Here is a 25,117-nt window from a genome sequence, read left to right on the forward strand (position 1 = left end):
CAAGTAGTTCCACAGCCAACCTGGCACAGTCCTACACCGAGGCCGTGGAGCCACACGCTCCCGAGGGCCAGGAGCTCCACGCGTGCCTTAGCAGATGTGCAACGTCCCAGCTGCTGCTGGGCTGGGCTCCCACGCTGCTCAGAGATGTGCCCACGGCCCCTCATTTCTCCCTGCAGCATGCATTGCAAGGGTTAATACTGAGACCATTTAGTATGAGTTAATACAGTTAATATTGAGACTGTTTCCTGGCCTTCCAACCTCTAAATTAAATCACCTGTACCCAGAAAAGCAAGGTGTAAGATTACCTGCAGTTTTGTATAGAAACCTGGATTAGGAGACTGAGGTCGTGACAAAGTCATTGTTGGAAAATTAAACCAGGCAAATTGAGTGCTTGCTGCGTTGGTTTTTAATCCCTGGCAAGGGGTGCAGTAACACTTGGCTGGAGTCAGAGCAGCTGGTTCTGTGTCAGGGGACCAGAGCCCAGAGATGCCTCACAACACGAGGGCACCTGGATCAGCACCACACCCCCAGGGGGCAGTTTGCAAAGCAAGCACGTCAGGAGGAGGCAGCCTCGAGACAGGACAGAGGGGACTAAGTTAAGGGTGAGATGTCTGCTGCATCCCTCTTGACAGCATAACAGAGGGAATTCAGAAAAAGACTGTCTCGGCACCACCCCTCAAGCTGACGGCAGCCATGGGATGGAGAACTGCAGCACTGGGTCAGGACATACAGGACAGTACTGAGAAGTCAGCTGATGCTCTGTATATGCAACTTATCTCCTATCTGATGCTTCAGGCTCATGCAGTACAGAAAAGGTGATGTGTCTTACCTTGCCAAAGGACTTCCCTCTGCAAGCCTGACCCTGCAGAAATGGCTGCAGTCCTGTGAGGATCACACAAGCAGAGCCTTAGCACAGAGCCCAGCTGAAAGCCTTATCTGGTCCCAGTGGCTCGGGGATGCTGCAACAATCAGGGCTCACCACAGTCAGCTGTGGGCACTTGAGGGTCTGTGGGCACACCACTTCCAGGCAGGACACGATGCTGAGGGGAGGACATGGCCCTACCTGATTTCAAATACATATCCATGACAATAAAACCCTGCCTAGGCTCCTCAATGAACACTAAAGATTCTGCAGCTTATGGGATGTCACAATTGCATATATTAATTTTACATCAAATTTGTCTTCCAATTAACTGTTAACTCTATTAGAAGTAGATGTTGCAGAAGGAGATTCCCAGTGCCCAAGTGTTCCTCCTCACTACTGACACAGCAGCTCATGCATTTCCATTTGCAAAGGATATAACAAACAGTTGTGACTAGATTAGCACTCTTTTCTTCTTCATATTTTAAAAAAGCAGGATGTTGCTGCTGAGCCCAGAGGAGCCAAAGCTCACAGGTAGACTGAGCAGGAGAGGAGGGGGTACAAGCAGGACAGCTTGGGAAAAGAAGTGGGTGGTTGCATTTGGGATGCTTTTTAAACTGTGACTCATTCCCTTTAGATGAATCATTTACAAGTAACAAGAGTACAAAAAATGAACAGAGAAACACCACATTTTGAAAAATAGGTATATTTTAAAACCTGAATCAAATACAGTTTGCATGTATTGCATGAATCACATGCAGGTGAATACTATAAAAGATAAAAATACCTGTGTGCATACTTTATAAATCCAAGCATTTCTGTATAAATTAAAAAGTCTTCATAGCATAAAATAGCTGTGATTCAGAACAGAACCTCTGCACATAAACCTGCATGAATGTCCCTGTCAAACCATGCCTTTCTTGGGACTCATTCCACCCCACAGCTTCAACACTCAGCTTGCTGTCAAGTTTTTTCCCAGTTTTGGTTGTCCCATCCACTGTGATGTGACACTTTCACAGGGCTCCAGCTCTGCCAGGCAGCTGTACACCATAAAGCACTCCTAACAGGAGGTGCCCTGCTGAAAGACGCATGGAAGCTGTTTGCGTGCACATGTGAAGTTCACACAGCCTGACTTAAAATGGTTTATCCACAGCCTGGGCAAATCTAGAAAGGGTTAAAATGTCTGCCTCCATTTCTTTTGGAGACTACTTTCAAGTGAATGCCTCCCACTCCTCAAACACAACTCCCAGCCAGGTTTTTCAAAGGTGATTATATTTATCCAAGCAGTCAGCTGATGGCAAAGCACCTCCTTTATATTCTTCAGGTTACTTTCTCCTGCAGCCAAGACAGCGAGTGTACATGGTTCCAAAGCTGGCTTGCACAGGACATTCTGCCAGGAAAGGCACAGGGGCCATGCTTGAAGCTCCACAATCAGAGCATGTGTCATTTTTCTAGCCAAGCAGACCACGTTCATTGCTGTATTTCTCAACAGCTCCTTGGTCCAACAGCTGATATATGTGGGGTTTTTTTAAATAAGAAGCCTGCTTTATGGTGCTGACCCCCCTGTGACCACTCTTCAACTGCTATTCTACAAGCATATACACAGAATTACAAGATGCATGGAAGACCAACTGTAACACCGTGCAGCTCCAGAAAATGATGGCATCTTATCATTGCCACACGCTGTAGTCCCCACACCAGAGCACAAGGATGCCTGAAGAAGCCTGTAACCTCATGGAAGGAACCCACGCTGGAGCAGTTCGTGAAGAGCTGCAACCCATGGGAAGGATTCATGTTAGAGAAGTCCATGAAGACCATCTCCTGTGGGACAGACCCTACACCTGAGCAAGGGAAGAGTGTGAGGAGTCCTCTTGAGGAGTAAGGAGCAGCAGAGACAACCTGTGATGAACTGACCATAACCCCCATTCCCTGTACTTCTGGGCAAGGAGGAGGTAGAGAAAATCAGGAGTGAAGTTAAGCTTGGGTAGAAGGGAGGGATGGGGGGAGGTGCTTTTAAGATTTGGGTTTATTTCTCATTATCCGACTCTGATTTGATTGGTAATAAATTATTTTTACCCCAAATTGAGTCTGTTTTGCCCATGTCAGTAATTGGTGAGTGATCTCTCTCTGTCCTTACATCAACCCACAAACCTTTCGTTCAATTTTCTCTCCTCTGTCCAGTTGAGGAGGGGAGAGATAGAGCAGCTTTGGTGGGCCCCTGGCCTCCAGCCAGGGCCAACCCAGCACACCAGTGCAACAAGGCACAAAACACTTTTTTGGTCAAGTTACCAGCCTCAGTCAACACATCCCATGTCGGCAATGGTGCTGCCAATCCACTCCCCTGCACAGCAGGCACTGCGCTCACATGAGGCCTAGGAGCTCGTGCAGCACTGGCACCAGCACCGTGGCGCTGAGGCCGACTGAGGAGTACGTTATAAACTTATACGGCACTTCCACTTCCAGCCGTCTCCGGGCTTCCAGGTCACCCAGGGGGAACTTGTACCGATAGCCCAGCAGCCCAAGGACCACGCTCTTCATGAGCTGGCGTGTCAGTAGGATGACAAAGATCCCTACGAGGAACCTGGCTAGCATGACCGCCACTATTTGACTGGTCAGCTGAGGAAATCCAAGCTGAAAATATTTGCTGGTGGAGGCTGGCGCAGCGTACCGGTTATTTAACCAAAATCCCACCGTTGCGCCAGCTCCTGCTCCTAAGATAGTGGTGGTGTCTCCTCTGGTAGGGCTGTAGTAGTCTAGTTTGGGGTAGTTGTAACATAGGACAAGAGGGACGACTATGGAAAACAGCGGACAGAAGGGACTGGTCAACAGCAAGTTATCTATCGTGTCCCACGCAGGATACAAGAGCACGAGCAGCACGGCCGAAATCAGCGCTCCACCGATCACGTCCTGCAAAGAAATTGTTTAAAAGCTTTGAGAGACCTGGAAGGTAAAACAAATGTTCTCAGCTGATGATAAAAGACCAATCTGCACTCGTGGGTGCACAGCAGTGGAGGAATGGCTTGAATCCACAGCAACGGCACCATCCACACACAGTCACAACCCAAAGCCTGTGCTAACAAAACACAACAATCTGTGAGCCCAACCTTAGCCCTTGTCCATGTGAATGCATCTATTCACCCCTATTTTTCCCCTGAACGAGTGTAATTCTGCTATCGTGTTTTAAGGGCACTCTCCACCTATGACCTCAATGGAAAAGGCACACACACAGCTCCATCTCAGGGAAGATACCACAGGTAAGCTGCCTTCACACAAACCCTTCCCCTCCAATAATCCTACAAGTAATTTCATCACATCAGTAGGATTACTCCTTGCATGCTTTGCATAAATAGGAAGATGCTGTCTTTATCAGAGATGAGCACCCAGCCCTAGAACACAGCCCCCAGGGAAGAGCCACGCAGAGCTGTGGCCCAGGGTGCCTGTGCCATGACACCTGTCAGCCCCGCTGAGAGGCAGGAATTCAGCAACAAGAAACTTGTTGCCCAAGCCTCTGAAACCCAGCTTGCAGTAAAGCGCCCAAGGCGAGCACGGAGGTTAAAACCTAATTTATTAACAGAGGCAAATCAGGTGTTTTGAGAACTTGATTGCTGCGAACTGCAAGGCTGGGAAAGGAGACAAGAGGTAACCCCTTACAAATGATGTCTGTGTGCCAGCAGCCAGACCAAACACACTATCACATGCTTTGCCTGTGCTGCTCCCCCAGCATCACTCAGGAGGCAGCAGTTTGACCATGAAATGCACTGCAAGGACTAACCACAGACAGAAACGCCCTCTTGTCGATTCTGTATCTTTTTCATTGAGTCATGACAGTTGACTGCTACCCCTGGTCACAGTCTAGAAGGAATTATTTATGAGACCCTCACTTGTAGTTAGGCAGGAGTGAGGCGACTTTTTCACAACAGAAATATTTAATGACTTTCTAGTAAATGCATTAATCCAGAATGGCTGAACTTCAGCTGTTTACAACTTCTGGGCAATAGACTGACAGCACCTTCGGTTTTAAGCAGCCCCTAGAGCCATTTTGCATATTACTAATACAAATTTCCACTTACATTTATTCCCTCACCCACAACGTGAGGATATCCACAGACATACACAAAGTTGTTCACAGATGAAACATATACGTGAAACATCCGTGAAACATCATTAGGTGTCAATATTTCACAATAACCCATCATTTGACACCAATTTTTAGATGATAACTTCACACACAAAGGTGTGTTTTGGCCCAACACTAACTGCATCAACATGAAAAAGCTGGGTGTTGCTCTCAGCAGTGACGCTCTGAAATCCCACCACCACTGTGCACCTCCCCTTCCACCCCACTCTTTGTCCACCTTGTATTAAAAGAAAAACTCCTGACAACTCAGTAGCCCCTCCACATGTGACCATAGAATGAAACTCAAAAGCTATTTTTGTGCTTTCTATTCCAATTAAAGACGACTTAACTAAACATTAACGTCCCCCTAACAAAAGCTTTGTTCAGATTTACCCATCTGGCTCTGCAACTCCAGACCAGGGCACAGACAGCTTCCATTTACAGACCTGATTAAAGTTTTCTGAAGTTTATTATCTCCCTGTTCAGCCCCAGTACAGTAACATGACTCCTGTAGTTTTCAAGCAGATAACCAGCTCTGGTCCCAACCAGTGGCTTATATCAGTGGTCTCCAGAGTGAGTGTGCAACACAACTCATTGGGCTTTGGGAAGAAAATACTTTTTGCACCACTTAAGTATAAAAAAATAACATAGATATTTTTTAAGTAGTGCTTATTTAATCCTAACTGATATTTTTGTGTTTGCTTTACAATGTACATATCAGTACAGTAGTACATGCATATAACTGGTAAATAAATATACATGTAGGGAAGGTGCACATGCAAAATTTTGTGTACTGATCAAAAAAGTTTGGAGACCTATGGTTTATTCTGGCTTTTTCCCTCCTACTCACCAATATATGAGCTTCTCATTTTGGAGGCTCCTTACTAGACACTGCTGGAAAGTGTGGGACATCCCCAGCCAGGGCTGTCAGCAGTGACTCTCCTTGGTTCTGGTACACACAGGCAGAGCTTTGATTTTCTGAACACCCAGAAGTGGTGGCTGAGTTTAAGATCAACACTTTATGAAGCCATTTGGCAGTGCAGAATTAGTGATGTCCTTCCCCTGTCTGTTAGACTAAGGAGAAGATGGGTAGAGGCGGGATGGCTCTTATTTCTATGAGAAAAACTGCTTTTCTGGAGTCTCCTCCTGTGCACCCAGGAGAGGGACCTGAGCTTTTGCTGGTGATGGAGCTGCTGTTAGCATTCCCAGGAAGCACACTCTTGCATCTGCCTGTGTAAACAGAGCAGCCTCTCACCAAGCCCACAATTAGAAAGGAATTTTTAAATGAGGGCAGGCAACAATTTTGCTCAAGGTGCAGCACTACTGGAAAAGCTTAAAACCTCCTGTTTCCCTGCTGAGATGCTCCAGCACCCTCAGCACTAAAGAGTCTTCTCCATGCTCCAACTCTCTAAAAAAAGTCTCCCCACTGGCACACAGCACCCCCTGCCTCCAGCATCTGCCCAGGTTCCACACAAGCGACGCCTTGCTCCTATTGATTTTAATTAGAGAGTTGGCATTTTGCTTTGTTATCTGAAGAACAGCCCAGTATCAGGTTTCTAACACTGCAAGTTGCTCAAGTTATTTTCCTGTGCTACAGGTATGTAAAGAAAAAACAACAAGAGTTGCAATTGATGTCTGGGAAGCAGGACTGGGGCACCTCAAAATGCCTTCTGCCCATCACCGAGGGAGCATGGCCACATTGGCACCATCCACGGGTACTGGCACTGCTGCTGCTCTTGCACTGGGATGGTTGTTTTGTTTCACAAGGTCTTAGGGCACAATTTGGTTTAGGATTGCAGAAGCTTCCTGAAGGCAAGAGATTTCTATGCTCTTCCCATTTAAACTACGGTCGGAATTACAAATGCTCCCAAAACGTGCCCAGAACATCCAAGCAGCCTCCCAAAAACAGCAGCACTCCGGCATCTGCCCTGACCTTGCTAATCAAAGCCAAAATGGCACTTTGCTTATCCTGTCTTGTATAAGGTCACATATTGCCTGAATTCCCTTCATGCTTCCCTTCATAGTGTGAGGCTCTACTTGCTTTCCACTCCTAATGTGTTCCACTCCATAAGGACTGCACTGCCATAACACGTCAAATGATGCCGATACGTTGTTTGCTTTATCGTAATTCACAAATAAATATACATACATGGAGGATACATGTACAAAATGTTTTGTACTTATCAAAAAAGTTGTGGTTTATTCTGCTTTTTCCCCTCCTATCAACCAATATATGGGCTTCTCATTTTGGAGGCTCCTCACCAGATGCTGCTGGAGAGCATGGGACATCCCCAGCCACAGCTGTCAGCAGTGACTCCCTTTCATTCTGGTACACACAGGCAGAGCTGCTCTTTTCTGAACACCCAGAGGTGGTTTGTTTATCAGGTTTGAGATATTTAAGATAGCTTCAGGATTAATGGTGGTGTTAACAAAACCTGAGAGACATCACAGTGAAGGAGCAGAACTCTTCCCAATAGGATTTGCAATGCTCTGGCTCACATCTTTTTGGAACACTGTGTGACGAACACCATCGCTCCAACATGAGACGACTCAGCAGTGCCCCAGCAGTGGGGAGACTGGAAAATTTGTTCACCTCACAGGTGAGGGAAGGGAGGGATCAAAAATTGGGCCAAAGTTTTAAGATGGAAAGTAAAGGGATATTTTCTAAAGCCTAGTTCTCCAGGAGGAAAAACCAAACAACAGAACCCCCCCAACCCAGTCCTATTGTCCCCAATTGCTTTTTGTTCCTTGAAAATAACCCCTGAAAAGTTGCAGATTTGCTGCTTCAGAATGTGTGCACGTTTTTGCTTTGCTGTTTGCAGATAACTTCAGATTCCCTCCTTCCCAGCTCTTCAGACTCCATCCTTTCAGATTTCAAGGGAAGAAGCCTGCCTTTCCCCTACTTCCCCACAGGCATGGGCTATTCTCAGGGTGGTGAAGGTGGGCTGTTGTCACCTAACTGTCTCTCAGCAGTGCATGTGCCTTTCCTCCACCTCCATTCTCCAGCTGTGTAATACTCTCCTGGTGACAGCCCAGGTAACTGGGATTCATTCCCTTTTCCCTCAGCATAGTATTCATTCTGAAGCTGCTATAATGCTCTAGATAGCTCTCATATCAGCTTCCTGCCTCTCCAGAGGGTCTTTAATGGTAACATCTACTGACATGACTCTGCTTTTTAAGGCTGCTCCCGATTCAAAAGCAGCAGTGCTGAAGTACAGACTGATTTGTTGAGCTGAGAGTACAGAAGATGAGCCTCCATACCAGAGCTTCAGCTATGGCTGTTGCAAGCATGGTGCAACCACCTCTCCACTCCTCCTCTGGTTCCTTAAATAGGAAAAATTTGGTCACACTAAGTTGGTGGGTATATGTTACCCATTCATTTGCTTTACTGAAATATTATGATCACTTAATTCATAATTATATCCTGTCAGTACTCATTGTCTATTAAGACCTCAGTTAAAAATCCCTTAGATGAGGCTGTTTCAGCTGGTGGCTTGGCTGAGCAGCTGCTGTGGCTCAGCCCCATGGCCTCTGGAGCAGCTCAGGAGGGAGCCATCCCTCAGTGTGGAAAATGGATCTGAGCTACAGTTCTTCCCCAAAAGAACCTGTCATTGCAGGTGGGATGATGCCACAGAGGGAGGAGCTGCATTTGGGCAGCTGTGATCATCAGGCACATCCCCAGCTCTATGCCCACCATGGCAAGCACAGGATGAGGAGTCCCAGTGAAAGGCAGCATTACTCACACTTCAACTAAGAAGGGGGTTTAAATATTTTATTTTAAAGCCCTTTTTTATCACGTCAAAGGCACAAAGGACTTTTTCTTCTTTACTCTAAAATACATCTAAATTTAGAGGAGACTTTCCTTAAGATGGACCAGCAAGGGAAGCATACAAAGAATTTGTACCGAATGACTTAAGATCACTAGCCAAGAAAGGGCATCTCTGGCTTCAATTTTAGATAAGTGTTTTGATCCACTAGGCCTGGAAGGGAAAGTCAAGTTTTATTTCATTGATAACCTTTATCTCATAGGGGCTCCCTTTCTTGTCCTCATCAAGTCTCCTTATCATAAACATAAACTTAGTTTAAAAATGCACTTATTTGTGCATATGCAACCAACAATGTGTATCAGACTCCAATGGGGAAGTAGCCAGGAGTTTTTAGGCACACTTGGGAAGCTGGGCCACCCCGCTGACCACTGTATATAACACATCAACAATCATTCTTCTCGTCAGGAGGGAACCAGCTACTGCATAATCAAAGTTACATGGAAATCTGTTCTTAAAGCAGCACTGACATCTTTAAACAACTGTGCCCAACAAATAGGTCATGAAAAGCCATAGGTATTTTATGATTATTTTTAGATAAAGTTTTGTGCAGCTCAGTCCTTTACAAATCAATTTCCTTCCAGCTGAAAATGAGAAGCTTCTCTACAAGTGCCACATTCCTGTAAGGTAACAGGGAGATATGCTGTGCCCCAGTCTTCCCAAGGGCAGCTCACTTGCCACATTTTACCCCCTCCTCCACTCTCTGGTCGCCAGCGTGACTCACCAACCTGCTATTCCTTCCCTGACACTCCCAGGCTAAACCAGCCAGGAATATTTCTCACTGACAACAGTGATACTATTACACAAAAGGCTTAGCTAAGGAGCAGCATCAGTTGCCCAAGTGCATTCCTTGCAATTAAAATTTCAAAACAGAAGTTAGAGTCTGATGCCACCCCGACCTCACCCGGCTGCTCAACCCATGCACATCACCTTCCCTAATGGGATAACTCCAAGGGCAAGAGCCCGAGGGTTTCCCCACAGCTGTCTTTGAATGCACAGCCTGAAACTGAGTGGCATGTTTCCTACGTTCCTGCAGTGGCACGGCCAAAGCAGGTCATACATGGCTTGGAGAGCAGGAGATGGGGATGGCTGGAGATAAGCAGAGCCGGAGGCACAGGCAGCATGGCGCAGGGCATCCTTACCAGCACTGTGTGCATCCCTGTGTAGAGCCTGCTGAGACACACCAGCGCTGAAAACACGAACGCTGCCACTAGGCCTAGCTCGAATGGATACTGTCAAAAGGGAAAAAGAATAAATACACCCATTACATCATTATCCACTTCAATGTCATAGAATCATAGAGTGGTAGGGTTGGAAGGGACCTTTAGAGATCATCTAGTCCAAACCCCCTGCAGAATAAAGCATCCAAACAGGCAGACTGATGTAAGGATTTGGCACTGGGAAGCAGCCCCTGAGCTGTACTTTCACTGTCAACCTGAGACAGAGGCCTCACACTGGCCAATGTGCCACCTTGCTGGAGAGACACCCTGCTGGAAAGCTGTTTCATTACCATGGTGCCCACTTTTGGAAAGGGCTAGTCTTAGTGTGGGAAAGTCTTGGAAACAGATGGCATTTGCAGTGTTCCCTGCAAAATTTACCTGCAGAATCCAAGTTACTGCTAAAGATCTTAAGGTGAAAAGGCACAGTGTGTTGTGCTGCTCAACCTGTGCCCAGGGTTGAACTGCAGCTTCAGATGAGCTGAGGGGAAGGTGATAGCCGCAGACCCTGGCCAGAAGTGGGATCGATAGTCCTCGGGCAGCTGGGAGGGGAAAATCAATGTCTGGGCTGAAACCACAACCTAGCTATCACAGCAGTCAGGACCGCTCTTCCCTAGGACACTTAATGTTTAATTGTCTTCTTATGGAGCTGGTTTTGCTAAATTCCCTTTCTGAGTTGCCTATGAACACAGAAAGAAGTGTTGAAAATAAATCAACTTTTAAAAAGGAAAAAAACCCCAAACCCCTTGCATATGGCAAAGAATAATCTTAACATATCAGCCCTTAATCCACTCATTCAGATCCTGAAACCAAGCAGGCTGGTGGGCTCCTTCCAGTCCTTAAAGGAGACTCTTCTGAGAAAAACAAATAAATAAACCAAACCCCAAATATAAATAAACCAAACGAATTCACCCGACTCGACACAAAGCCTCCATCTCCTGCCAGCAGGCTGATGACTGACCAGGGTGGCCACAGGTCACTGCAAAAATGCTTCCGTGGAAATTTTAAGCATAACAACTCACTTGTGACCCTTTCCATCGGCATACTCTGGTCCCTGGAACAGAGAGCTCAGGCTTGGCTGCAGATGTCACTCCCAGTTCCTAAACCACTATCTTTTTCCTCACTCCCCTAAGCCTTCTCTAAGCCTTTGGAGGATTTGCTCCCACTTTATTCTCCCCTCAGCAGGCAGCCTGGGAGCTAGTCCAGATTGCTACTTGATGACTAGGGCAGCTTGAGGATATAGCAGCACAATGTACTGGTAGATTTTTCCTTCTTAATAGAAGCAATTATATCACTTAATTATTTTACAGCAGCTTTATTGTTTCATGGCAGTTTCCAAGAAGTACAAGACAGCCTGTGAAGGGCTGTGTGTCCCACTGGTAGCTTGTTGATTGAGGAGGAGGAGAAAGCACTGCTGGTAACATCTTTTGGGCAGCTTTGACACGTGGGATGGATCTGCCCTTCCAGGGCTGACAAATACCCTATTTGATGGGTCCTCCTCCCCATCCCCATCACACCGCCAAGCTGCTCCCACCAGTTACTATTGAATTCCCCAGGAGCAGGAGGCTCACAGCACAGCTTTAAGGCAGCACTGACCTGCTCACTCATCCCTGCATTGTAGGCAGGAGCAAAGATAAATGCTTCACAGCTGGGATGAGTCTGGAAGTTAAATTAATTCAGAGATCTCTGTTGTTACAAGTTACAGCCCAGGACAGAGCACCTTTCATCAAACGGGTGGCCACCTTTTGTCCCTGCACACCCACTGGCACGGCAGGAAGGACACCCAGGGACACTGCCACAGCCAGACTCCCTGGCTACACTGCAAATCCTCACAGTTACATGGGTTTATCTTTGAAATGCACTTGAGACAACCAAGAAACATGATTAAGAACGATGCAGCCAGAAGTTGTTATTGCTAGAGAATGGGAAACACATTTGGATTCATAAAAAGAAACAAAAGCAATCATAATGAAGAAACAAGTCTCTGGGAAGTAAACCTTTTAGACATATAAAAGGCTGAAGGTTTAGGGAAAATAATTATGGGATCTCCCCAAGCAACCCAACACTTCAGCACAGCGAAACTACTGTTACTTCTGTGACAAACAGGCTCTCAAATCACATTGTGTGCTATTAGTCTGACACAGGTTAGAGCCAGGGGATTTCCAAGGATGCTTTTCCTGCATCACACAGCCAATACAGAGCTCCTTGGATTTCCCTAGGAGCTGGCGTTTCCCAATGTGCAGCGTTGGCTTTGCTGGGCACGAGATGAGCACCAGACGCTGACACTGGGCATCTCCCATGACAGCACCATGGTTCCCTCCACATGGAAACACAGCAGGGCAGTCAGCACAGCTCACCCACAGCCCTGAGCAGCTCAAGAAAGGAGATTTCTGCTCCACTTCTTTTTGCATCTGTTATCACCCAGCTACAGGTAATCACTGGGAAAAATACATGTCTGTGGAATCAAATACAGAGCTCCTCTGGAAGTGGCAACAGCTTTGGATTTACCAGTTTTCTGCAGCTTGCTGGAAGCAGAAACACTTAGCGATAGGACAGGGGGTAATGGACGTAACCTGGGGCACAAAAAGTTCCACTTAAACACAAGGAAAAACTTCTTTGGTGTTGAGGTGAGGGAGCCCTGGCACAGGCTGCCCAGGGAGGGTGTGGAGTCTCCTCGTGGAATCTCCTCTGGAGGTTTCCAAACCCGCCTGGACACATTCCTGTGTGACCTGATCGAGGGGAACCTGCTTTAGAAAGGAGGTTGGACTGGATGATCTCTAGAGGTTCCTTCCAACCCCTACCATTCTATGACATGCTTTTCTTTTTTTTCTTCTTTTTGTACCTCCTACCTTGTACTGGTTGACGGTTGCAATGAGAAAGGAGAAGGAGATGGCAGTAGCTGCCATGGCGTGGGTGGAAGGCATCCCATACTCTGCATTCGTCCTCATTTCCAGCTTGACAACGGGTGGAGAGAGGGGCCGAGGCCACTTCAGGATGTCCTTGGAGACCTGGCCTATGTACATCACTATCTGGGGAGAGGAAAGATCACAGGGCTATCAGCCATCAGAGGCAAGCTCCACTCAGCACACTGAGGAATCACCTCCATCTCTTTGCTTTTTCCTGCAAAATCCATCACCCCAAATGCAGAATTTATCCCTTCAGATATTAAAGGGGTTTCCATTACGCCAGTCAGTGAAGGAAGCAGCATTTACAGGCATAGGGGGTAAATAAAAATCCAGGTATCCTCCGGGAGGCAGCAGAGAGAACATGGGACCAGCAACATGAAGCAGCAGATGTCCTGCCTCACTGCCAAGCAGCAACCTGCCTCCGCCCACTGCCAGGGACACCGCAGGTTTAAGGAAGGGCTCTGGTACTGAAGGGCGCTGAGCACTTCAACATGGATTTTTTGGGGAAATGTTGCATTCTCAGGTCACTGAAAGCAGTATCAATGGAAAGCAGGGGCAAGAAGCAAAGCAAAGGTGCAGCCCATCCAGCAGAACCCAGGGCACCTGCTGTGTCAACCTCTGCTCTGCTTCTCAACACGTTCTGCCCAGCAGCTCTCAGCACCCAGAGCAAGGACATGAACAAAAGTCACCCAGGCTGTCCCTGGAGGAGGTTTTTGCTTTCTATAGCCACTCTCCTCCCTTTGGATAGCGCAGGCAGAGGTGTGCAAAGCAAGCTCCAAAAAACAAAGCAAACCTTTTTACTTTTTAACGCAAAAGTCAAACTGACATCTGCCACAAAAGTTCAGTTGCTGTGTGAGGTGGCTCGCTGTTCTGCTTCTCACGCTTCCACTAGCAAAGGAGGACTCTTAAAATAACATCCTTCCCATGCTGGTGTTAGCCATGTGCCAGAACAGCAACGCAGTCATCTGCTGTCACATTGCATCCCTCCGTCTCCCACCAGTCATTTGAAAAATGGCTTCATTTTAAAAGACAGACGTCAGGATTCACAAATCAGGACTGGGAAAACACCAAAACATCACGTTCCTTCATCCCCCTCTCTACAGCAAAGCACATGCTGCTTACAGCCAGTACCAGAGCCTGGAAAAGTAACTGCTGGTGCCTATGCATCCCTAACCTCTCATCATATGAACCCCATTCCTGCCAGATTATCAGCACCAGTTGCAGCATACCTTGCTGTTCCAGCCTCGCCCCAACACACAGGGCATAGGGCAGACAGCAAATACCTCGCCCAGGGCTGCTCACAGTAAACAAAGGCTCAAGGAGTAAGTGGTTTAAAGAAACCACTGCATGGATTTATTTGGTTAATGCCAGTAGTTTCCAAATGGATGCTGGCACATCTTTGGAAGTGAATGAAATTCCAGGATTTAAAGCAAAATTGCTCTCTCCAACAGAACATAAAACATTGAGGCTGCCATTTGTGATACCATGTGAGAGGCAAGGTAGGATGAGTCAGTTTATCAGCAGTGCTCTGTAATAAATATAATGACTTCCATTTGTAGAAGTGTTATTAGCACTAGTACACAAGAGTATTACAGAGAAGGAAATTAGTCATCTTCAAAATGAAGGCTGTGCTAGGGCTTCTCTGATGGTGAAGAACAGGCTGAGTGCTGGAGTGGTATGGGTAAGCAAAAATACCAGGCATCCACACTACATCTTTCCCTCCTGGCATTCCAGACTCAATTCTGACTCCCATTTTTTAAAAACACATATTGTATAGACACATCCAGTAATGAGAGGTGGAGTCCACAGTATGCTCAGACCAAGCACTGATCTCTAAACGGCCAGACCTTTGCCTTTAGCTTATCTGGGTGCTGTGCACGTGATTTCACACACAACATCCTGGATTATTTGGCAGAAGCAGCAGTTTTGGGTGTGGTAGCTGAACTGCCAGGCTTCCCCAAGGAGATGAGAGATTAAAAGAGCATCATTACAAGAGCCAGCCATCCCCTGCCTCTCTGCACAGGCTCTGCAGCTCAGCCCACAGCAAGGCAAGCGGGCCACATCTCCTGCCAGATCTGGGGTGGGCAAGGGGGGAACCCTCTGACAAGTATTTTGCAGAAACACACAGCATTAAATTTCATTGCAGGATATATCTGAACTGCACTCTACTGCAGCACTTATCTGAGGATGGCAATTTTTCTGCCTTGGTTAAGTGGTATATTCTCTCAAATCACATTTCACTATTTCTTGACCTTATTTCTCTTATCATTTTGGATCTGCTCTCCGAAGAAGGAAAAGAAAAGCAAGGAAAGAAAGCAAACAGTCTGAAAGATTTGTCCTGTTATCAGGTTTTTTTTAGCCCATCTGATGAGAAAACCCCTGTAATAACCATCATGAAGTGTAACCACTGAAGCACTGGAAACGAGAAGGGAGATGGAGAGCTAAGCACAGATCAACACAGAGCTAACTTTCACCTACACTTGACTTGACCTATCTTTTTGTGCAACATCAAAAATCTTTGATGGCCCTGGAATAAATTTAGCATGGGCATAAGTTAACCCAAGGCCAGACCAACATATACTGAGGACCGCTTAGGTCCCCAGGCCTGGGTAACTGCATGGTGCTCTCCAGCCTCCCCCTGGGAACCAAGCAGCATCTACAATGGCTTTGCAGAGACAAACAGCGGAGGGCAAGTTAAGGCCTGACCCAGGAGCATCTTGTTGTGGGCTGATGAGCAGCAAGTTCATACCTTTCAAAGTCTAAAGCAGGGTGACCCCTCCAGCCTGCAGTGCTTGGCTCCACCAGCTCCCCTTTCTTCACATGGGCTAGGAAGACTTAGGTAGGAAGGATGGGCCAGGCTCAAGCCTTGTTCAATTAACATTTAAATAAAACCCATTCCAAAATTCTCTGCATGGCCATGTACCTCTCTACCCAAGGCATCTCCAAGCCCAAAGCTGAATGCTGGAAAGGAGCAGCAACAACAGGCTCTCAAACACTGAGTGAGCAGACATCATTTGCTGTCTTGGGGACACTGCAAAGGAGAGAAACCTCAAAGCAAATAATCTTTTCACGTTTTACTGTTCTGTTTGCTTCTTCCTTATGTTAATGTCATTTTTTCCTACCTAGAATGCTACACTATGGCTCTCAATGCCACTCTCCCGTGTTTATTTCTAGCAGAGGCTCTCTTCCCCTCTGAGTGACATAGATCAACCACATTTTCTACAGCTCTGGTGGAAAATGGTTTGCAGGCATCTTCAGCATCAGTAATTTTAATTTGCACATTAATAAGTACCTCTGTCTCTGCATGGTGAATTTGCCTGAACCTGGAGACTTTTCCATTACTGAAGGAGCAAAGTCAAAGCCATGATGGATTGTGTAGGACACAGCTGGAGAAGATAACTACACAAAAATTCGTGGGAATTTAGTTGAGACTTCACAAAGGGCCAGGCATAGCTAATTCCCTTTACTCTGAAAGCTGATGCAGCAGCTCTAGCTACCCTGTATCTCAGGCTGCTGAAACTTTCCAAAATTAAACTTAACTGTTTCACACCCAAGCTGCAAAGATGTGTTGGCAAACGAGCTCAAGGATGGGAAAGAGAAAAGCACCACAAGTCAGTGCCACAGCTTTCCCAGGTCACTGGACAGCCACAAATGAGGCCCAAACCTGAGCAGAAGCAAAGTAATGCTCTTGGGTATCAGACAGGTCCATAGAGGGATCCCTTGTCCCAAGACTCCCACCATGCTTTCCCACAGAGGGCCCTGCTAGGGGAGGCTCAGGGACTCTGCTATACCTCTGTATTTGCAAGTCCTTCAAGTTATGGCTGTGACAAATGCCACAACATGAGTCCTCACTAAACTGATAATGCCAAAAAGTGAGGTAAGCTGTGGCATAGGAGAAGAGGTGTGGTGGAAGGGACCCTGGCAACAGCTGCGTGCACGATAATGTAAGGCAAGGCCACTTTCCCTTCTGTACTGAGCTATGCACATGCACACACACCGAGGAGGAGCTGCTCACCTACAGCTGCTGCAGTGGGGACCCTTAGGAAGTTATGTCAGCTCCCTAATATTTGCAGCATTTATTGACAGCGACACAGCAGCACCAGCGGGAGATGTGAGAAATAAATCACATCTTCCCAGCCGCTCCTTCCAAATCCCCCACCACTCCTCCCATCCCAGGAGCTCCTGGCTGCACAGTCCCTGCATCCCTGACACTGCTCTGCACTGGTGAGGCACAAAGCGGGCACTTCATTACACAGCTGAATCCTAGAGCCCAGGAGTGGGCAAAGCAGACTCTTCTTCCCAAGGGCTCCTGCTCTGTGCTGCAAAGGAAGAGATTACCTGCATCATTCTGCCTGGCTTACTGAGCCATGCTTGACATCTAGGGAACAGCTACCCTAATCTGTTCAAAGTTGTCCCAGTCTGCTGGGACCTGCAGCGGTGCTGGGAGTGCAATGTGGCACACACTGCCAAGCATACATCCCTCCCAGGGTCCTGCACTGGCAACCACACAGGCTGAAAACATGGGCCAAGGCAGCAAGCCAGACATGTAAGCACACTTTTCTAACCTCAAGCCCCTGGACATTGTTTTGTATTTTCTGAATTCCCTTATACAAGGCTGCTCTCTGGCACACATCAGCAGTCCTCCAGCACTAGGAAAGTGCCTCTGAAGTCTCCTGAATTAAATCCGTACCACAAATACAAGAAGCATGAAAAAAACCCAAAATACTTGGGTAAAGACCTCTTATTTGTTCCCCTCTCAAAGGGTTTTGCTGTAATGCTGTAAGCAACTCAAAAACAAGACTTTCTTCAAACTCTGTCACCTACCAGTACTGCTGGGGTGGCCTGGGCTGTGTGAGGAGAATAGCAATCCTTTACAGCCAAGGCATCAGCCAAAGCAAAGGCAAAGCTTTGTTGCCACTTCAAGTGAACTGCATTACATTTTAGTACACAAATGCAATTAGCAGTTGCTATAGCAGCATGACAGCCTCTGTAGCCTTCTTCTGAGGGCTTTGTCTGAGTCATATATATATATATATATATATATATATATACAGCCCATCTCCAAAAATACATACTCACCTGGGCAAAACACGACAAAACTCTTTGTGTTTTAACAGTTGTTGCTTTAGTGAACAATGATAAACCAAACTTGAGGCGTTAGCAGCCACATAGCTCCAGATGCCAACACATTTGTTCCAACAGCTGAGGGAGCTCCTTCTGGAGTGAGGGACTGTCCCCCTCTCCAGGAGCATCATGGTCCCATAGAGTGACCTGGTTCCTTGACATTCACAGAACTCTGGCATTGCTTTAATAACCTAAGAGTGTTTTGCTCACCCATGGGTGTTGCCTAACATGTTCAGTGATTGGCCCTCACTACTCTTGCAGTCGCTGTGACAGCAGACACATGTGAAGGCTGACAGATAACCATGGCCAAGCCAGCTCCGTATGCAGAGGCCTGGGACTGGTGCCTCAGGGTGCAATCTCCCCTTTGTAACATCTACATGGCAGCTGCTTGGACCCTTGAGTCTCCTGGGAGGCAGGAAGCAGGCCCAGTGCTGCAGGGGTGCTGCATGGGACACGTCCTCCACTGCCCCTCTGCCACCACGACCTCCCCATAGGGACAGATGCACCTGACCATCCCACAGGCAGCTGAAGGACAGAAGGAGCAATTCTTTTTGTACTTTGTAATATTTTGGCCAACAAAAGGTGAGCTGGAACATATTTGTTTTCAACTTCTGATTTTGCAGCTCTCCTATCTGCACAATTGATTTATCAAAAGGACAAGATGCAATTCTAGAGAAAACATGAGGTCAAATAGCACTGGCAACTTTTTCCCTGAGACTCACAGTGTGGCAGACCGACTTTGAATCTGCTGTTTTAGCTCAAAAGTAGAAACTCTATAACCTGGCTCCAGAAACCCCATCCTACAATAGCATTTGTCTTCTTCCCAGAAAGGAAATTTACAGTTTGAAAATGATGTTGCTTTTAGGCTTATCATAACCACTGTATGCTGATAGGAGTGACAGAGCTCATCGGGAACACTGGAAAGAGGGGGCAAAAATAAGGATACACTATTAATATTAAAACTGGCATTTGCAGGAGATTAGTCAAGCAGAAGCAAAGACTGTATTTGTGGTTGTCAAGGCAGGCATGACTTTGATTCACCATACAGAAATTAAACCACGCATCCAGTCTGCACTGTTCACAGCTTCTATTCTCAGCATCCCCCAACTAAGGCTTAAGTGAGTAGATAAACACTGCAACACATAACAGCTGTGACTGCGCCCCTGGAGCATCATTTGGTTCACAGTCAAAGAGGAGCAAGACAAGGAAGAGCACGTTCTCATGGAGATACTCCTCCTACCCCCAAGCCAATGCCAACTACTAAGGTCTGGCTTCAGCAAAAAACACCATGAAAGTCACTGAGCAGCACCTCTGCTTTTCACCCTGGCAGTAGCCCAGGTGGGAGGAAGCCCCACAGAGCAGAGGAGAGGCCACCCTGCGGGGCTCTAAGTCACCCCCGACCACATCCTGCTCCCCATCACCTCCCTGAGCCACCCAGCTGCTCCCCACACGCAGAGATGCCATCGGCAGCCCCAAGGCTGGGCAGCTCAGTGAGGTACACACACCCACAGGAGAGAGCAGCTGGCTGGGAGAGCTCGAGGGTCTGCCAGCTCCTGGGGGTGATTGCATTCCAGAAAATCCACCCATCTTGTGTTAGCAGTGCAGGAACTTGATATGTTTGCCAAGGATTTGGTCAGGTGCATTGGGACATTCAAGGTGGCACTAAGCTGGTGGGATACTCCAACACCTGAGTTGTCCCCGCCACAGTGTGAGTAGCCATGCAGTATGCCCAGCATGGCACAGGGCAGCAGAGGACAGGAGGAGAGAAGAGACAGCACAGATACCTTCTTAAAAATAGGTATAACATAGGAGGGAGGATTTTGGCACTCTAAAGTCAGATTTCAGAAACATAAAACCAAAACAAGATCAAAGAGCCTTGTGCTCTCAACAAGTACAGCTAAACACCATCCTAGGACAGGCCCTCTGTCTTTAAAATAAGCCTTCAGACAAAAACTGTAAAGTCAACACTAGCTTATGATCGGTTTAAATAAGAGAAATTGGGGCCCAGTCTCCTGGTAGGAGGAAAAATCTGTCATCACACTGATCTGGTTTGTCATCTAACACCTGAAACTGCGAAACTGTTACACCTAACAGTTCTAGTGAAATACCAAATATATTTTAAATTTGACCTGAAACTATTCCCAGATGGTCTCAGTTGTGAAAGTCTCACTGGCACTTCTTTCTTCAAGGGCAGAGTATGGCTACCACCACGTACAAAATTCTCTTCCAATCAACACTTGATCATCTTGCACACAGCATTTTCTTTTACAGACCATTTATTTTTGTATTCTTAAATATTGTAGTTAGTTACATGTCTGAACACAGTCTTACCTGCTCTCATGCAGTGTATTTAACATATGGCACTTAAAAGAGCTTGACTTTCAAGTGACTGTGTCTATCAGCTGTTCCAAGCTTGTTTTGGCAAAATGTTGCAAAAGCACAAAAACCTCACAAACACATAAGAATTGTTAAGTCCAAAGTTTGCCAACAAAATGAGTTTTCCAAGCAGCATCCAGGGTTTCAGTCACCAGGCAGTAACATCAGTAGCATTATCACAGCAGGTAAATTTCTGTTGGCTATCCTGAGAGCCAGAGCTCATCACTCCTGAGTGACTAAATGCCCACAGCCTTTGCCCTGACAAAGTTCACGCTGGTCAGCTCTTATTCATATCGTACAAACTGAAGTGTTACAGGATGAAAAGAGGTGTGGACACATTTTACATCCACATATCCTGAAAAAAATAACCAGGAATAATATTTTCCAAGCATGCTGAACAGCAAGCAGAAACTGAAACTGTTTTTTCCAGATCTCTACCTTACCTCTGAAACGTCACACCAAAATAAAGCTTTCAACCCTGAAGGGGTGCAGGGATTGAAGAAAAGCCAAACTGACCTTTTACCTCTCAAGTCTAGATGTGCAGTAAATGTAAAGTACATTTGGAGGCTGGCTCGTGTCAAGTTTTTTTTCATCTCTGCACTTCCTGGTTGAAGCAGCAAGAGTCACAGGCATCAAAGCCTCATTTGTGCAGATTCAAGAGCATTTACTTCAAATTGCTGAAAAAGCGAAGCAAAGAGACCAGAGTATCCTTCAGCATTGACCCAACATCTTGTTCAGAGGTTTCAGACAGTTATTTCCCTTGTCTATCTTTAAAGGAAAGGTAAAGCCTATGTATATGCTGTCAATCCCCAAAGAAAATGCACTGTAAAAGCACAACATATTGCTTTAAGCTTCCAAATCATCTGGTTGAAATTGAAGTCAAAGTTTTCCAGAACCATCCAGCTAAACAGAAAAGCACAAGCACACAATTTTGGAGACCCAGGACCAGAGAAGACATCCCAGGGCACCAAGTCTACTTCTCTGCTGACGCTGAGAAAAACTCACATCATAATTTTTCTTACTGCCCTTCACCCTTCCAGAGTGATTTCACCACTTTTGGCTTCAATTTTGACTATCTACAACTGCCTTACGCACATCTTTTCTTGTGACTGTACTTTTAAGAAGCTCCTTCCTTCCCCTGGTGTTTACAGCCAGTCCCATTCTCTCTCCAGCTTCATTTTGTTAGGGACTTATCTAAGCTTTCAGTCCCTGCTCAGAAAACAGTCTGTTCCCTAATCAGCCCTGGCTCTGCTCCAGTTCAAATTTATCTCTCTCCAATGTGGGTGACTGGCTCTGCATAAAATATTACAGAGAAGACAGCAGAAAGGCCTTGTAAACAGCATTAATACTGCTTTAATTTTTAAGGTAAGAAGCTCTCCTGAGTCACCCTGGGACACTGACTGTCATTTCCAACTTGCAGCAGAAACTCACAGGTTTAAGTCCCCAACAGCACAACAAAAAGTACCATGCTCAATACCACTTCTGTTTTCCCACGTCCCACTTCTCCCAGATGGTGATCTAACCCCCTTCATCATGGCCATCCCCACTGACCATCTTTTACCAGACTGTGTTCCCAAAGTACTTAGGCTCCCCAAAAAGTCATTGCTGGTCCACCATTTCTCTCCCTGCTGAGGCGCTTCACTAACAACCTCTCCTCATCCCAAACAGTGCCAAGAGGGAACTGCTGTTACCTTCTCCTTAGGGCTGTCTCCTCGATATTACCCTTTTTTCAGCTGGATAAGAGCTTTGTGCAGATTGTGCCTGTGTGCTGCACTGGCCTTTGTGCTCCTCCCAGCCTTCCACTGGAACCCAGTGTCACAGACTAATGGGCTACCTGGATTTTTACCTAACACTGCTGTTCTCTGCCCCACACCATCATCCATTCAGCAGCATTTCTTTAAAACTGCACTGCAGGTAGCCAGCAGATCTGCACTCCTGCTCACCGCCGTGGCACCATCCTCTCAGGAAGTGAAAAGCACAACTTTGTCACGTAGAACACCTTGGCATTCCCCATGCAGCTGAGACAGTTTGGCCATTGTGTAGGTGACAGAGGCATTGAAGATAGAGCAACGCCACTGACAGCACCATGAATGCTGATTCCTGCTCTCAGTCTACTCACCAGCAAGTCACTCATCCAGCTGAGCTTGCCATAACTTTAGCCTATAGCCTGCATAGATATTTTGAGCCATTTGACAATTACATACAATTAAAGTGTCTTTAAAACTACAGATTGCCACAAGTGTGTGTATTTAAAACAGCTTCTCCCCTTTTCAGCATAAACCTTCCTCAGTAACTGGAAAAAATAATACACATAATCATAATATCCTATGCTTGCATACTCTAAACCAGATGAGATCTGGCCAGATTCAGATCGAGTCCTTGCAAGGTAAAGGCAAGGCAAGTCTGCAGAAAGACATGCAAGGAGCTCTAAAGAGTCGTTTTTTGAGCAATATGCAAACCCAGAAGGCAGTGACTACCAATTATCACCTTCTGTGGCACGTTTCCAGAGGCAGTGGGCGTATTCCTGGCCAAAACCCAGCTCTAATTATACAGTGTCCACCTACTTCTAAATTTCATCTGCAAGTTATTTTTCATGTTCTCTTTATAAAATGTATTGGCTAGGGTTACTGGCACAGAACAACTGATGCCTTCTGTCCAAGACCCAGGGCATTTGAAGTGTATGACCAACTTCTGATTATTTTCATTATTTCTCATCATATTACTTGGACAAAGACAGAATATTATTAACCAGAAATGACTAAGCCAAGGAAAAGACTCACTATAAAGATGCAGAGGTATATATCACATCCAAGTTTCCATCAAGCTTCGATTTCTTAAGTCAGTGTAGATTGACAGCTAAACCTCCAGGGTCTGCCATCTGCCAGAAATGCTCCCTACCACCCTTCTTTGCTCTAAATCAATCTTATTAGGGCAGCAAAAGTCTGATCGATACCAAGATGAGCAGTGGCAGTGATAAAACAACAGCCAGTCCCAGACTGAAGTGCCTGGTTATCTACTGGCTTTCAGTGCCAGAATGGAAACACGTTATTCTGGATACTCCAGATCACATTTGTGAAGGCTGAAGCCCATTACTTTGAGAAGGCTCTTGTAGTAACAAAAAACCCCAAATCAATGCTTTGAAGTCTTCTCCTTCAACAAAGAATCTGGGTTATTTTTGCCCCTTGACTGCAGTAGCACTCTGTTTATTCCACTGTAGCCTGCCTATCTCCTTCCTATTAGGTTTATACTAGCATTCAACCAAGCTAGAACTATACAAAGAGGTTATGCAGAAGAAATTGGGCTAAGATTTCCTACAGTGATGCAAATTGATCCTTAAAATACCATGATACATCAAAAAGGAAGGTGTTTTCCCAACTGTTCTGTGAAAACCTTATTGAAAAGCAGCTCATCAGTTATTGGGCTGAAAAAATAAATCAGCCCAAGATGTAACAGAGATGCTGAGTCAGCTAGTATCTCTTGCCTCCTCTCTTTGTCACAGTGTCTCTGCTTCCCAAACACACCAGTTACACAGATAATTTGGGGCTGTTTGTTTGAAGGGTTCTTCGGAAATATTCATTTGCTAAAGTTACAGAATTAACAACCACGTGTTAAAATAAGTCATAGAAATACTTACAGACCAAATAATTATCATCCTTCTAGATGCAGAGTGATCTATGTTCCAGTAGGTAAACGGAAGGAAAGTGATATAAAAAATCTCTTCACCCAAAGCAGCTGAAAACTTGAACAAGTAGTAGTAGAAGTAGTTCTTCACAACATACTTCTGCACATAACCCTGGAAATGAGAGGATTTTAGGGAGTTTTAGTGAATTAGCAAATTACAGCAAGCATTTAAGATCCTTCATCTGTTACAGTTCCAAGCCCTTAAACCGAATAATTTGTTGGAATAAGTGTTGAGAAATGAAGTTCAATTCTTATACTAAAATGAAGACTATAATAGTAGCTTAACTAATTAAAACTAATTAAGAGTAGCGGTCACACTGACAAAGGTTTTCAAGAGATCAGATCAAGTCTTTCCTCATTTCATAAAAGGGTACTGATGTGGTAATTCTGAAGTTTCCACATCTGTAGATACAGAGAGCCACCATTACTTCCACTGGAAATGTGTTTTGAGATCTGAAAAAAAAAGTAAATGGCTATTACTGAGCCATTTCATTTAAACTTTGCCTCATTACAGCAGGCAAAGTTGACCCTGCTAGTCCTTGGCATTTGCCAACAGCATCCCCTGTGCTGCAGCGAAGATGCTGCAGCTGCACACCACAGTCCCCATGGGAGGGTTGGCTCAGCAATCACAGCTGCACAAGCCTGTCTGAGGAAAACAAAGCTGTGAATGGACAAAGAGCTGCCCCTGTCACCACCAAGTTTTGACTCAAATATCTTTAAGTAACACCAACCAGGTTGTCCCTTTAAACATTGCAAACAGTATCAGGTGACACTGTTTAGGAGATTATTCACTTTATTAAGCTATAGATTTCACTTCTCTCTGGGTTTGGCAGCTAGATGATTTCACTAGATGCACCCCACCTCACATGCTTGTTTTCTCTCTTCTAAAGGCCACCAGCACTGGGAAGCCACACAACAGCCTCTACTGTTAGGGTCATGACTTTGGTCTCCTGTGGAAAGGTTTGCTGTTGATGCCATCAGCACATCACTAAGAAACCTCTCACCCTGTC

At 46.0% G+C, this 25,117-nt stretch overlaps 1 protein-coding gene across 1 annotated transcript in view; it reads right to left on the reverse strand.

Annotated features, from left to right (window-relative positions):
- Positions 1 to 1,653: 1,653 nt before the first annotated feature.
- The window catches only part of SGPP2 (sphingosine-1-phosphate phosphatase 2), a 32,956-nt gene continuing 9,492 nt past the window's right edge, over positions 1,654 to 25,117 (reverse strand). Inside the window, exons 2-5 of the mRNA XM_062005855.1 lie at positions 24,061 to 24,219; positions 12,870 to 13,049; positions 9,946 to 10,035; positions 1,654 to 3,769 (exon numbers count right to left, since the gene is read on the reverse strand). Of these exons, the coding sequence (XP_061861839.1) occupies positions 3,224 to 3,769; positions 9,946 to 10,035; positions 12,870 to 13,049; positions 24,061 to 24,219 (975 nt within the window). The 3' untranslated portion in view covers positions 1,654 to 3,223. The remainder of the gene's footprint in view (positions 3,770 to 9,945; positions 10,036 to 12,869; positions 13,050 to 24,060; positions 24,220 to 25,117) is intronic.

This window comes from Colius striatus, chromosome 12 (genome assembly GCF_028858725.1).
Source record: "Colius striatus isolate bColStr4 chromosome 12, bColStr4.1.hap1, whole genome shotgun sequence".
Taxonomy (NCBI): Eukaryota; Metazoa; Chordata; class Aves; order Coliiformes; family Coliidae; genus Colius; species Colius striatus.